At 40.6% G+C, this 15,753-nt stretch overlaps 1 protein-coding gene across 1 annotated transcript in view; it reads left to right on the top strand.

Moving 5' to 3' along the window:
* Positions 1 to 15,753, top strand: part of CLSTN2 (calsyntenin 2) — an 87,685-nt gene that overhangs the window by 21,396 nt on the left and 50,536 nt on the right. Inside the window, exons 4-6 of the mRNA XM_066325996.1 lie at positions 5,456 to 5,641; positions 10,259 to 10,507; positions 11,017 to 11,138. Of these exons, the coding sequence (XP_066182093.1) occupies positions 5,456 to 5,641; positions 10,259 to 10,507; positions 11,017 to 11,138 (557 nt within the window). The remainder of the gene's footprint in view (positions 1 to 5,455; positions 5,642 to 10,258; positions 10,508 to 11,016; positions 11,139 to 15,753) is intronic.

Below are 15,753 nucleotides of genomic sequence, written 5' to 3'. Positions count from 1 at the left end.
AGGTCACTGGCCAGCTCCACAGTGCTGAGTCTCTGTCAAGCCAGAACAGCAAGCCCTGGGCTGGCTCCTGGATCCAAGGATGCTGTGGCTGAGCCAGACCAGCACCTGCAGCCCAGCCTGATGAGGCTGAGCTCCAGGCCTGTTTGGGCAAATGGAGGCCCCAGGTGAAGCTTTTGGAGGTTCATTAGTGCTTATAGTGCCCTTGGGGCTCTTAACACTGTGGGAAATGTGTTATTCAAATCCAACCACCCCAAAAAAAAAAAAAAAAAAAAAAAAGCTTAACCCATGCTGTTGCATGGTTTTTAGATTATTATATGTTTATTTCATTAATTAAGCACCACTAGATCTGGGAACTTCTTCACTTGATGGAATATTAAGTGTCAGTAGGTCAGGCACAGCAGTTACTCCATTGGGTTGACCAGCTCCTGCAGCAGCAGCCTTTCCACTGTCCTGTGCGAAGCACAGATTTCTGTCTCTTTTTTGTTTGTCTTTTTAAAACGACCTGCTGCACAAGGGAAGGGTGTATATGAATGTTTGTTTTTGCTTTGAGATGTGCACTTAAGTGTCTTAGCAAGCCAGCAGAGCTCTGGACATCAGTCTGAGTTTTCTCTTTGCTGTGGAAACCCTTTAACTGTGTCAGGCCTGATTGTCATTTCCTTAACAAGTCACTCATCTTATTTCACATGAAATGGGCACCAGAATAACTTTTAGCCCAGTCTCTAGCCTACATAAACAGCACAGATGTAAGGATGCTGCAGAGGAAACAGAAGAGATACCAATTATACTGCTCTGGGAACCTTCTGTTCCAGTAATTACGTAGGGATGCTGCAGAGTCTCACTAATGGCAGCACATACATTTTATCTTACATTTAGCTGCCAAGATGCACATCTTCAGTGCAACAGGAGAGAAGTTTTGCATTTCATTGTGTCATCGCCATCATTTTTAACACTGTGAAATGTAATCAAAGTTTATGGCCACACATGTAGGAGACATGAATCACATCATACCTCCTCTGCATGATCTTCTTCAAGGAAAAAAAAATCAGATTAAATACTTCTTAGTGTCATCTAGCATTAGAAATTAATTGAAATATAAAACATGGATCACAAAGACATTACACAAAACCTTAAATATAGAGATCGAGGAAAGTCTTTACATTGTCCATCTGTTTAAAAGGAAACTTGTTTAGTGCACTGGGATTTACTTTTAAAGGCTCAAACTGTCACTGAAATTTGATCCATTTTGATCTTGGGATAGTTTGAGTATCTCAGCTATCAAGATCCATGTTTTGATAGCTGCTTTATAATTGATGAAATCTGATCTGCTAGCTCGACAGGATGTTATTTACACTCTAAGGTTGTATTGTAGGGATAACCCAGCTGGGACTGTCTGACATTGTCTGGAGCAGCTTTGTGCTACAAGTGGCAAGCAAAAGCCTGTTGAACTACAAAATCCAGACAGAGGCTGCAGGACTAAACAGTGCTAGTTTTATTCAGTCTTTCCCCCTGGGATTAGTCTTCTATCCTTATGGCATTTACTGTCCTAAGTTTGCAGTGTAAAGTGGTGGTGTAGCAGGACTTGTGTGTCAGGTATGTGTCAAAGGAGGACATTGGATGGGTTTAGCTAATCTAAGAGCAGTCTGCCAGTTCAGGTGGGATTATGTATCTGAACATATCTAGAAAATTCCTAAATTTAGGGGCTTTTGCAGACTCAGGTTACATAAGACTTTTCCTCTGAGTCACTCCAGAGGAACTGAAAAAGTGCCACCACATTCCTGAAGGGAAGGCGCTGATCTTTTGAGTATGTCCAGTGTGGGATGTTACTCTGGGAGAAAGCAAAATAATGATATTCACCTGTTGTAGTGTGTTTTTTAGGTTTAGCAGGTTTCTGAATGCAGGTGTTCTTTGTTTTATATGGTTTTATATTAGTTACAGTGGTTTCTCCCATGTACCCTCATGTTAAACCCTTCTTGGTTTACCCCAAGTGATTGTCAGGTGTCAATCACAATTAGGGATCCTGTCCATCACTTTACAGCCTCACCCTGACGTCTAGAAAGTTGTGGTGAGGGTGAGGACGTCGAGTGATTGGCAGGGTCCTGTTCTGCCCCCCATCCCTTGATTGATTGATTTGTTCTGTTGTCTGTCATTTGAGTTCTGGGTCACTCCCTTCCCCTTCAGGATTGGTTCCAAGTTGCCCCCTTCCCATTTCTCCACCCCCATACTTAAGGTGCTGTAAAGAGAAAAATTCACTTTTCGTGAGCTGCCTCCCTGGGTGTGTACAAGTCCCACATGGGCTTAATAAACCCCCCCTTGAATGTCTCACGAGAGTCCTCCCTTACTCCTCACCACATTCTGCTGAAGGCAAGAGCCCACAGGATGGGGAACATATCCAGGACACAGAACTGTACCTTTCACTGCAGCTCGGGTGGCAGAGCTAGCCAGGAACGGGGCACGGGTCCCCGAGAGAAGCACCCCATTCACCCCATTCAAAATTAAATTAAGGACTTGGGTAGCTCTCACAATAATTTTTTATACTGTTACTACCACTTACTGTTGCTTGTTCCAGCTCTGTGGGCTTCCCAGCGTTGCTGCCTGCACTGGTGGTGAGATACAAAGCGTGCTGGCCTCTGCTTCACAGCCCTGGGAGCTGAAGTGCTTGGGGGCAGGTTCTATAGAAATAAGCCAGTTGCTTTTTATCAGAGCTGTTGCTGCCTTTAGGGACCATTCTGCCATCACAGGATTGTAACCTGCTCCCATATTGCCTTATGTCTGCTTGGGAATGCCTTTGGCATGGAGAGGGACTTCTTGGTGGAATTTCTAAATCTGCACTAAGTCAGTGAAAGCAATGCTGGTGCAGTTTAGGATGAGGTTTGGTCTGTGGTGGTGCAGTGGACCAAAGTATAAAGACACTGGTTCAAGTCTAGTTGATGTTTTACAATTTAGAGCTGAGATAAATGCAAGCGATTTAGGAGGTGCAGGGTTTATGATCTCTGGGTACAAATTCCCACTTCTCTCAAGCTGAAAAGTAATACCGTGAAACAAAATACCTCTTCCAGTTTTTGTGGCAGAAACAGAGGGCTCCCATCATTCTTCCTTGTGAGCAGTGGCATTTATTTGCTGTGGGTTTTATAGGACACCCCTTGTATAGCTGGAGGTGAGTTTGCAGCTGCAGGTACACTGCAGGTACCTTGCAGTTCATAATTCAGTCACATCTCATATCCACTAATGAATATTTTGTATGAGTACTGGTTCATTTGGTACAGCTGAGAAATAAAAATGTGGCTGAAAGCAGCTGAAATAGAAAAATTTCAGATATATGTAAGTCTTTCTTTTCCTTTTTTTTTTTTTTTGTAGAGAAATACAATGCCTGAACTGGTAGATAAGAGATGATAAAGATCAATAATTCATATATTATTAGTTTTTATAAAATTAGCAGATTATTTTATTTTTACCTGAAGTATCTGCAAGAATTTGCTGCTCTTGTTCTATTAGAAAAGTGTTAACCTCGAATTTCTGCAATGAGGAGGGAACAGAAACCGATTACTGTAATGATGTCCTGTATATGGTACTTGAAATTCTAATGGAACTGTTTAAAAGGAGAGTGGCAGAGAAATTATGCAATACTGTAGATCAAATCTAACTCAATATGGAACAAATGGAGTGAATTACCTGAAAATTACAACTGAAATAGCAGCTCTGTTATATGTACACCACGGGCAGGCATGTAGTCATGGATGTCTTAGTGATCATGTACAAGTCTTAAAGATTTTGGAAAAACAGATACTAAACAAACCTTCAGAATGTTTCAGGAAGTCTCATCTTCCTCTTGTTAACAAAATGCTGCATGATTACTGATTGGCCTATGTCAGGAAGAAGATCTGAGAATTCTGAAATGCAGAATTGTAGCATCTTTGCCTGGACTCTTGAGTAACAACTGCCTCACGCTTCAAAGCGTTTGCATGGACGTTCAGACTTTCCTGTAAATGTTTGATGCAGTTTAAGACCTGGGAAGAGAGCACCACTTCTCAAGCTTTCTGAAATATATCTGTTGAAAAACACCAAACTCCTTCACCTAATAAATGCACATACATATTTGTATCCACTATTAGTTTTCCTTGCACGGATATTTAGAATGAATCTCTGCCCATTTGCTTTCAGGGATTTGGTTGATTGCCAGGACCTAGAACATTGCCATTTATGAAGTCTTCTTTCACCTAGAAAGATTTGAACTTGTTACAGCAACGAGGGCAAGGGCCATGAACATGGCCAGAAGGCTGGAGCATCTCTCCTTTAAGGACAGACAGAGAGTTGGGGCTGTTCAGTGTGGAGAAGGCTCCACCGAGGCCTTGCTGAAGCCTTTCAGTGTTTGAAGGGGACTTACAAGAAAGCTGGATAGAAAGGTTTTGCTGAGGCCTGTAGTCACAAGAGGCAATGGCTTTAAGTTTGATTTAGATTGGATATGTGATTTTTTTTTTTTTTCCCTGTGAGGATGCTGAGGCATGGCACAGGTTGCCCAGAGAAACTGTGGCTGCCCTATCCCTCAAGTTGTCTGAGATCAGGTTGGATGGGACTTTGAGCAACCTGGTTTTTGAGCAACCTCAAAAGTGGCGGGTGTGCCTGCCCATGGCTGGGGGGGGCGGATTAAATGACCTTTGAGGATCCCTTCCATCTCCAGCCATTCTATGACTTGATAAAATATGAGCTGTAAAGGCAGCTAAAATACATGTTCGTAATTACTGCTACTTGCTTGGGTTTTCTCTGAAGCATGTTGCAAACACCATAATTAATTGGATTTCAAACATTAAACGCTTTAGTTGAGCAGCACAGGGGCATGTGTGGCACAAGCAGGTGGCTGCCTGAGGCAGGCAATTGTTTAAATGCTGTGGGCTGTTAAGCATCTCCATAAGCATAGATTAGTCAGATCTGGCTGGAAGCATGTCGTCCTTTCAGCTGGAACTTCCTGTCATTAGTACTTCACAAAATTAGGACGATGTTCAAAGACAAGAAGTGGCATTTCAGAGGTGTTATCTTAGACTGACATGTGTAGCCCAGTCCTTGGAGGTATTTGTTCTTATCACAACATTGTGAAATCTGACCAAATTGGGTGCAGCAGACACCTCCTCCCTGCAGAGTTGGCTTGTAGTCTGTCATGGGAATGTGGGCACTGCAGCTCCAGACTGACACCAATTAGCACTTCTTGTCAGGAGATGTGTGTAGCCCCTGCTTGCGTGACTCAACCAGCAGTAGTGTTGCTTAAGTGAGCCTGACACTTAGAAAAACAGGGCCAAAATCCAATTTTTTTAGGACAGTAGCTTATTGATGCTAAGTTCAGAAATGCTTATTTCTGCCTTAGACAGTGACCTTTGAAAGAATATGTCGTTTAAAATTTTGTAGCTCCCTTCCTTTTTTGCTCACCATTGGATCTTGTTGTTTGTTCATTTGTTTGTTTTTCCAGACTGGAACAAACGGATCGAATACAGGCCTGGCTCTGGCAGCATACCCTTGTTTCCCAGCATCCGCCTAGAGACATGTGATGGACCAGTGTCCTCCATCCACACCACCACTGAACTGCAGACCAATTACATTGGAAAGGGCTGTGATCGTGAAACCTACTCCGAAAAATCTCTGCAGAAATTATGTGGTATGAGTATGGTTTTCAGTTGACATGATAATGTTTTTGCAGACAAGGCACCAGCTCCTTGTGACCTGTACACATGCAGCACTTGGAATTAGCTCAACTGGCTCACTTTGGATTGTAGCAATGAGAACAGAGGGAGTGGTGATATCTGACAGCTGCTCCATCCTTCTTGTCCATTTGTGTTCACTCTATTTCATACTTTCTCCCTGCCTCCTTTTAAGTTTTTTCTCTCCTGCTCCTATTCTCTTCTCAGTTTCTCCTTCTTCCTCATTCCACCACTTTCTCCTTCTTTCTTCCCTCTGCTACAAACACTGGTGTGACAGTGTAGTGATATTTCCAGTGTAGATTTGCCATTACAGGAAGACCATAGGACTTGAAGGGAATTGAATCTCCCTGTTGTGTTTCAGTCCTCCTGACTCAGCTTTCTGTTCTGCTGCTCAGTGCTGTGCCAGAGGACAAACAAATGTAAAAGAATATTCTGGCCAATCATTCGAGCAAAAATATTTAAGAAACATAAATTCAAATAAGAGCTGACCTGATGGAGAAATATTTCCTAATTTCTTCCTTCCTTTCTGTGCTTTTTGATAACTTTGTGGAAAATGCAGAAGTCAGTCTTGAAAGGCAGGTTAAATACTTGAAAATACTGCTGTATTTTTTTCAGACTTGAAGATTCTGTATCTGGCAAAGCAATGGCCATGCAATAATCCCTTTATCTTTTGAGATCAGATGTCTCTCCTGTTTTAGTATCCCATCTTTAGAGTCCTCCTCTGAAGCCCTGATGGTGTGGACATCAATTCTCATCTTCTCTGTCTCTGGGTTTTGTCTGAGCTACAGTAGCAATTGTGCAATTTTTTCTATATAAATGCATGGATTTTGGTTTGTGGTGCTCTGGTGTAGGGTTTGTCTTTGCTCTGATAACCACCTAGCAGTGCTGCAGATCTGTTAAGATCAATACATTAACCTTTAGGAAATAATTTTTGTAAATGAAAAATTTCAGCCAGTGTTAATAAATTATTAAAAACGGAGAAGCAATTTCCAGGGAAAAACAGTTGGCAGTTGCAGTTATCAGTTATTAGTGGAGATGGACAAAGGGAGGCAAAGGTGAGTGGGAGTAGTAGCGTTGTCATAAAATTGGAATGTTTTCAACTTCAAAATTGCTTAGTTAAGATCACAGAAATAATCATAACCTCAATTCTGTGTCTTTATCCAACTGCCTAGAAGAGCAGATGAAAATGCATCTGCCCCAATATGCATCTTAATTGTGGTAATGACATTAATTCTGGGAGGCTGAGAAAGCCTTGATTTCATAAAATACTAGAATTTGGATGAACATAAACGTTATAGCTAAAGTCAAATACTTTTGCCTCCTGTAAGAGCTGTATCGGCAGCCGAAAAACATTGCTTTGTGCTGTTACAGACCTGAACTGCAAGTGGCGCAGTCACTCAGTGCAGATCACTACCAACAAGACCTAAACCACGGAATTATTACCTTGAAGTCGAACACTAATATCAGCTATATCAAACAATATTATCATTCCAAGTGTAGGACTGAAAGGAGGTGCTTTCATCTGGTGTATAAGTCCTTAGTTGAGGAAGGTTGTGCAAATTCTAAGGGTTCCAGTTTGCAGAGTGTGGCTTGACTGTCTCACCTGCTGACACTGGAGTAGAAAAGAGAATTGCAGGCATTTCTCAGGTCTGCCAGGGCCACTGTGGTGGCTGCAGGCAGCTCTGAGCAGTGGACAGATGTCACTGCTGAACTTAGCTCTGGCTCAGCACATCTGTGAAGGAACAGAATGGAAATCACTTGAGAAAACAGATAAGCCTGTGAGAGTGTATGTAAATAGAGGGAAAATTCTCTCACTGTTGAAAAAATAGTATTTTTGGGTCCAGGTTTTCTGTATCTTCATATAGAGCAGACATGGTAGAAACTTGTTAACAGGACCTTTATTAAAATGTCGTAAGTGACAGTGTACTTTACATGAGAATTGCATTTAGCCTGGCCTGTACTTTGCTATTTAGTATTTATTACCATCCTTAATGTAGAGAGAACTCTTTTGAAAGCAGGTTAAATTATTTCTGGAAATCAGTTTTCTTCCAGAAATTGCCTTATTGTAACTAATGGTTGGAAGATAAAGTCCTTTGAAAAGGGAGAAAACCCTGAATTTTCCTGTACAGTGGAACACTGTGTGGTTGCAGAGAGTGCAGAGCTGAGCACTCAGACAGCTCTGCACCATGTAAAATGCAAGGTTCTCTCTGTATAATTAAAGATCCAGTTTATAAATCCTGTGCTCATTTCTTCATTTATCTGTGGGATATCTGGAGAAGGCAGATGCTAAGGAGGGTAAATTAAAATTCATTTTTTATATGATGAAAGGTTCAAGTCTGCTTTTCAATAACCCAGAGATTTGCACTCCCTTGGACGGTCAAGGTGGGCAGCTTAAATGATTAAATTACACTTGAGTCACTTTAAAGTCAAGGAATTATTAGTGTTGTGCCTCAAAGCATTTTAGTAAGCATTCTTTCACATTGTCATCTGACAGTAATAAGTACAGACTGTCTAAAAGACACCATTTGGACTGCAAAAACATATCAGAATAAATTACGCTAAAATAAGCATAGGTTAAGGAGCCTAAAATATAGTGGAAAGATGGCTCTGGTACTGTCTCCTTTCGCTCTACATGTAGATAAAATAGGAAATTACAGGATTGCTAATTCTCACATGTGGCAGATGGTAAGTTGAGACAGGGAAACACTGAGTATCAGACTCAAGGCTCTGCTGCATCTAGGATCCTGCCCTCCCTCCATCATCCTGGGTGGTGAGGCATTGCAAGAAGCTCAAAGAAAGTTGTTGACGTGATCACGAAGGACAATTTGTTCTGGCTGTTATTGGTTGATTTGTTCTTAGCTAAGCCAGCAGTCTGGTCCAGCTCAGTGAGCAGCATCACTATGTGCTTATCCTGGCAAAAGGTTTGGAGCCCAAATGTGCAGGACTGGGAGAAGAGGTGGGGCCAACTGCATAAATCACTTGTGAAAATAAACACTTTTGTATGCAAGAAGTGCCTCAGAGGGTCTCAAAGCTGAGCTTCATGCAGCAGTTTCTGCATTGTTCTGGAAGCAATTTGGGAGAAAATGGCATCAGGCACTCTATTTTGGAAGAGAACTGATCCAGTGATAAGGCTGTTCTGGGAACACCTCCAGAGAGATCTTTGCATTGCTCCAAGTCTCTCTCTGTACATGGCTGAGCAGCCTGGGACTCAGGTTGGGTTTGTTGAGATAGGAAAAAAATGATTGATTCCAGCTAAATCTTCCAAGCACATAATCCAATGGTTTTTCTCTGGGCAAGATTAGAACACTAACAGGACGAGATTCCAAACTTAGCCATAGATCTCCATACAAATATGGGCAGATAAAGTAGAACCTGTTGAGCTTGGTGCTGGTTATACAAATGCAGTGTCCTGTATTATCCAGTTTGTAAAATAAATACAATTTGTCTCCATGCTCAAACTATGAACATGCAGGTGTTAGGTTTGGTATTGAAAATATCACTTCAAAATAGCCTGATTTTACAGTAATAAATTTTGGAGAAGAATCCAAGACATTCAGTTACAGAATAAGGTGAATATTTCCAAATCATAGCTATAATACTTAATAAAAAACCCCAAAACTGTATTAATCAATTCTGCACACTTTTGGCTTAAAATATTTGCACTCCTGCAGAGATTTGCCATTTTTTTATCTCTTCTTGGATGGCGAAGGACAGCAGAACATCTTAGCAGGGGATTTTTAATGCTATCACAGTTTTCTCACCATATTGTTACTTGAGAAAGCAGCAACAAGAATGCAAACATTGTTTGTGTTTTTTTCTCTTGGAATCATATTTCCTTCTAAAGACTGTCTTTTACTAGTAGGTAAATGCTCTGGGTAGCTTCTTGAATGGTTTTCATGGTGCCTGGCAGTTGTTAAGCTGTAAGCAAACACAGAGCTGTGAAGAACTGTGCTATTTTATCAGATCTTGTTGTTATCCAGCTCAGTCTGTCATTGAAGAACACACAGAGCTTCAGCCATCAAATATGTAGCAGAAACCAGCACTGGAGTGATATTGCCTGGTTGGGGTGAATCCCCCCTGTGAATGGACATTCCTCCCAGCATCACTGGGGATATCTATGGCTGGCTGCTGGACACTGTGAGGCCTGTCCTGCATTCATCCCCACTGTGCTGTATTTTACTGTGCTGTATGTCCCACATACCTTCCTGCTGTCAGGGAGTGAAGATAAATGCAGAAAATTTGTTTTGACTCTTAGCAGATCTTGAAATAGCTGAAGAAATGTCATTAATGAATGTCAGAAAAAAAATGAACATTTCTGAGAAAGAAAAAGAAAAAACTTTATTAACATTATTTTCTATGGTTTTCTGTGCAGTACATTTAATCTAGAAAACTTGCTGTTTTATTATGGTGGGTATTTTATAACGTTTCAGTGATTTGGCATTGAGGCTGGTAGGACCATTTGGGTAGCAAAATAGTCTAAAGAGTGTGAATCAGAACCCTGGCCTATATTAAATTAATCTTCACAGCTTTTTCATTGGTCTCTTATTGTATTATTCATTATATGTGATTTGCAGGAGCTTCCTCAGGTGCCATTGACCTGTTACCATCTCCCAGTACAGCAACCAACTGGACAGCTGGGCTCCTCATGGATAGCAATGACATCATTTTTAAATTCGATGGAAAGCAAGGAGCCAAAATCCCAGATGGAATAGTCCCGAAAAATTTAACTGATCAATTCACCATTGCTCTATGGATGAAACATGGGCCTAGTCCTGGATTAAGAGCTGAGAAGGAGACTATTCTCTGCAACTCTGACAAGACAGGTGAGTCTGTGTATGAAAAAATGTTATGCAATGGGAAAATTAACAGCAGTAGAGTGTTGCCATCTCTCCTCATTTAATTGATCTGAGAAAAATCTAATCTCAGATGGTGCCATTCCAAACATTGCTGACTTGAGAGGTTATTGAGGGGCCCGATGACTACCTAACAAACACAAACACAGCTGGGATAACATGGCTAGGGATTTCACAGGAGTTGATTGATAAAATAAGTAAGTTGCGTTTAACTTTTAAAAATTTATTTAGATTGGGAGAAATGGTTCTAATTCTCTGAAATTAGTTAAATGAAATATGCATTTGGATTTTATTTATTAGCTGGGACAGGATGATTCCATGAACAAAGTTGATATGGCATAATTCAAGAAGAGCCATAACAATTCATGAGAAAGCTTGGTTCTCTGGGGTTTCTGTGATGTGGCTGGGGGCTGTCAGTGTGTCAGGCTCCAAGCCCCGTGGTACTGTGTGTGGTGCTGAGCCAGGTGTGTCCCCTGCAGAGATGAACCGGCACCACTACGCGCTGTACGTGCACAACTGCCGCCTGGTGTTCCTGCTGCGCAAGGACTCCGACCGCGCCGACACCTTCCGCCCCGCTGAGTTCCACTGGAAGCTCGACCAGGTACCTCCCTCGTGCTGCCCGAGGTCATCCAGGACCCTCTCTCCTCCTCAGCCCCTCCTGACAGCATAGGACACCTCCCAGATCTCACAACTCTCCTCTGCAACCCTTTAGACAGCACAGGGAACCATCCAGATCCATTCAGATCCCAGATCTCACATCCCTCCCCTACAGCCCTTTAGACAGCACAGGGAACCATCCAGATTCCAGAGCAGCTGTCTGGAGTCTGTCCATAGTCTGTCTGAAATCTCTTGCAATTACACTGGAACTTGCAGCTGTTACAACTCTAATTAGGATCCACATAAAAAAAGAGAAATTTGTTAACTTTGTCAAGTCATTTTATGCACTAGTTGTTTTTTTTTAATTGAGCCACTTTAAATGGTAAGTAGAGGTTTATGTACTTTGGCAGTGAAGAGATACGTGACTTTGCATATAGTTCTCTAAAAGTTTTCCATTTATCATTTCTATAAAATCTGCTTTATCAACATAATGGAAATGGTGGAAACCTTTTCAGTAAAGAATATTCTGACACACAGAAAGCCTCTCCTATTATATTGTAAATCCAATCTGCAGACCTTTTCTTTCATCTCCTGTGCTGTATCTAATTTCATCTTATTATTAAAAGTATATTGCAATAAATTATTATTAAAGAGATAAGAGTTGCCTTTCATAGATTTATTAATTCTAGGCAGGATAAGGATCATTTGGATGAAAGAAGACAGACTTCAGCGAAGTACTATTTTTTCAAAGCAAGTTTCTTCTTACCTTTGAGTCCAAACTGCTATTGAAAATGTAGCTATAGGAATGTTTACTTTTCTAATTCACCCTCTAAATGTATATAAAAATGAGATCTCCATCATGTTTATCAGATGACTATGGTAAGAAAGCCTGTTGTGGGCAATAGCACTCACTTTGAATTTAACATTAACAATTCTGGAATCAGTTTGTGCTTTACTCTATATGAAATCTTACAGTGTCTCAAAACAAATAGAAATTAAATCACATTGAAGATTGCAAGTCAGGAGTATCTTGGTTTGGAAAGACAAGTCTCTGCTAAGGAAGACAGGAGCCTCCTTCAAAATGGAGAATATAAACCCTCTCCCTCTGAATTATTATAATTTTGAAATTAAGGGGTTCTCAGGCAAAGATGTGGGAATAGGAATAACAGTTCTTTACGAGGAAAATTAAAATAAAAATGCAGTAGTAAAAAACAAGCAAGCAAACAAACAAAAACCAAAGCACTGACAGAATACGACCTGACGCCTTGTTGGTCAGGGTGTTGGTAGGAGTCCAGTTAAATCGTGGCTGCAGTCCTCCTGGAGTGACAGATTTGGTTTTGTTGAAACAATGGTCTTGTGTAGAAGGATGTAGTTTTCCTCTGAGGGTCCAGTGGTGGTGGGATGGGTCCAGTCCTCCTCTGGAAATCCAGTGGATACAGACTTTCTCTGGTGTTCTATATCTCAGATTATATCCAGGTAGGAATGCTGGGCTCCTCCCCCTGGGTGGAGCATCTCCCCATAGGATGATGTAATTTTATCAGTCATGCAGTGAGGCTCAATGGCCCATTAACAGCAGATATGCCCCAGAGGGAGGGTGGGTCCTGGAAGAAGTGAAGAACACTGCTCCACCTGGTTTTAACAATTGTTTTATTAACAGAAGATACCCCCTCCCCACTCCCTGGAATTATGAGGAATGGAAGAGATAAAGAAACACTGCCTCACCTGATTTTAACATATGGTAATAGAATACATATTTTTGGTTACATCTTGCATTGCAACCTAATACAAGGAGTAACTGATACCACCTCAGATAAGGTTGTTCTGAGTGCTGAAGGTGGACTTGTATTTCTAAACTCTGTACTAAACATCTAAATTAATGATAATGCAAAGCTCTTGGGAAGTATTTTGGTTTTGAAAATTGAGTGCAGTCAGCTTCTGTGTCCTTACAATGAGAAAGAACCAGTGTCCTCTGAATAAATGAAATTTGTGACTCTAGTAACTTGGTCATCAACCTTCCTAACTACTACTGAAAACGCCTACATGATGAAAGCTAGAGATAGAAAATATTTTTGTAGGTTACTTGATTAATTTCCTTTCATTCAGCTACTGTCAACTGATTTCCACAATATATTTTCAGCTGTTGTTTATAGTTGAAAGTAAGATTAAAGCATAAATAAAGTTTGTTATGGGCTGTGTGCCCAGACTTCCATGAAGACAAATTTATATTGTCATGGTGATACTGTTTTAAGTTTTGTCATGAAGGGACCTCATAAACATTGCTGCTTTATCTCTTCTTTATGCTCCACATGCCTATAGGATAGAGTAAATTAAAAGAAACTGAAAATAAAACGTGTGTGAATAATGGGCCAGGAAGGAACTTGCAGGGTTTTGAAGACAAGGCAGTGAGAAATTTTCACTATAGTGTAGTAAAATGATGCCTTCTAACTGTATACCCAGAGTGGTCTATCTCAGAAACTACAGGATATTTTAAAACCACATAATAAAAAAGAGTTGGGATTCTACTCCATATGAAAAGAAGATGGGCTAGACTTTCAGGAGTTGATTAAGTTGATTATTTGTGTATTTAGACACTGAGATACCTCTGGAAATCTCACCTTCAGAACAGTTTGTTCTGTAGTGACTCATCTACAGTTCCCTGATGTTTGTTTTATTAAGGAAAGTCTGGGAATGGAGCTTTGCCCAGCTGCTGTCCCTGTTCCCCCACCTGCCCTGTGGGACAGGGCTCTGCAGTCAGGGCAGGGCATAAATGACTCTGCAAGACCCTCCAGGGCTTGGTCCCAAGCACAACCAGAGCAGAGGAAAATGTGACAGACCACTTTATTGCTCAGCTCACTTTTATGAATGCAACAATCCAGAGATTGTTTTTGCTGAGAGGAATCCAGTGACCTTGGAAGAGAGTGAAGCTTGAACTGGTGAAATCATTTATCACTCTCACTGCCGAACAGTAAAATTTATGACACCAGCTGCTCTGGGCTCTATCTACTCCACAAGACTCCTCATTCTTTCAGGGCACTGACCAGGCATGTGAGCTTATTGTCATTCCAGGTTTAATTTAATTGTCTAGATCTCATTTCTGTGGTGGGTGAGTATGGCACATACGTTAGCTGAAGGCTCCATCCTTGTCTGGATACAGGAATCCATGGAACATTTTATACAGCTCTGCAGCTGAGCAGTGCATCTGGAGCCTCTCAACACCATGACAGCCTTGCACAAGAAGTGCCTGGAACCTCCACATGACATTGTCTGCCACGTTAGATCTTGAGAGACTGTGTCTTTAAATCAGTTCATAAGCCTAAAGATTTATTTCCAGTATGGCTCTCAGTTTATTTGGCCCTATTTGTTCCATTAGTGGCCTTTGCTAATTGATTTTTACACTTACTGCACTGATTCATGACATGAGAGTGCCTGGGCAGACGTGCCTTTACCAGTGACCTGCTGACACAGGACCTCTGCAAAAGGGGCTGATAATCACAAGTATCAGACTCTTTACTGAGGGTATCCTTGTTATTGATAAGAAACATGGGAAAAAAAGAAATGTGGATAGTTTGGGATTTTTCCCACTTTCATCCTTTTGCAAATTAAGTGTCTTGGTTGTGAGAGAATCTATTAGCAGGATTCTGGAAGAAAAGGTATGGAGAGAGCAATATTAAAAAAAAATCAGTGTCAGGTCTGTGATGCTGGGTAATAAAAACTGCAATAGGTGCCCAGGTAGAGGAGGTTCCCTCCTTTTACTTACTCCCATTTCCTTGTAAGCCAGGTGTTTCTTTTGTTTCAGAATCATGACCTTTTTTCTGAGTTTCCCATTAAAAAATTTAAATTTAATATCATGATGCGTTTGTCAACATTTATGCAATTTCTTTTCTCATACTTAAAGTATTAGATATTTTTTAAACCCAAGAACTTAATACAAATAGTTTTGTTACCGAAGTCAGTAAAAGGCATCTAAATTATTATCTAATTGTCTCAAATGAAAGGAATATAGATATGATTTTCAGTGAATTATTTAGGCAGCCAAATATGCATTTGGGCCATCTAAGAATAACATATAAAATATTAGAACTGTTTATTTTACTTTCTTAGAAAGCTGTGAACCAAACCAAAGTTGTCATTTGGATGATGAACCATGTCATTCAAGCCCTTTTGTGACAGTGGAATATAATAATATTAAATAGGATGGTGTATTTCACACTCTGTTCAACACAGGTATTACACTTTTCGTACAAATATGAGGACAGTCAAGCCAAAAGGTACTTTTCCTTCTCCTAAATCAATAGGATAGCAACACTTTTTTTAGTGGGAGAAGGTATCTGAACCAGAGATGAGCAATTTTTTCATGTACTTTATTCACAGTGCAACATTATTTTCAGGATGTTATCATTCTGCAAACAGTCTTCACTCTACAAGCAAAATTCACGTTGATCCCATGAAAACAGGGACTTCAAAGCATGATGTGGAGTCATTCTAAGTCAGCAAAAAACAGATAAACATACAGAAAGATACTTTTTCTTGACTAAGAGAAGATAAATGGCTTTGACAATCCAGAATTACCCTGCAGTGCATTTTATTGTGGAAAAAAAAAACAAAAAAAAAAAAACAAA

This window comes from Sylvia atricapilla, chromosome 10 (genome assembly GCF_009819655.1).
Source record: "Sylvia atricapilla isolate bSylAtr1 chromosome 10, bSylAtr1.pri, whole genome shotgun sequence".
NCBI lineage: Eukaryota > Metazoa > Chordata > Aves > Passeriformes > Sylviidae > Sylvia > Sylvia atricapilla.
The sequence above is the reverse complement of the archived record's forward strand: the minus strand, read 5'-3'. Positions and strand labels throughout refer to the sequence as shown.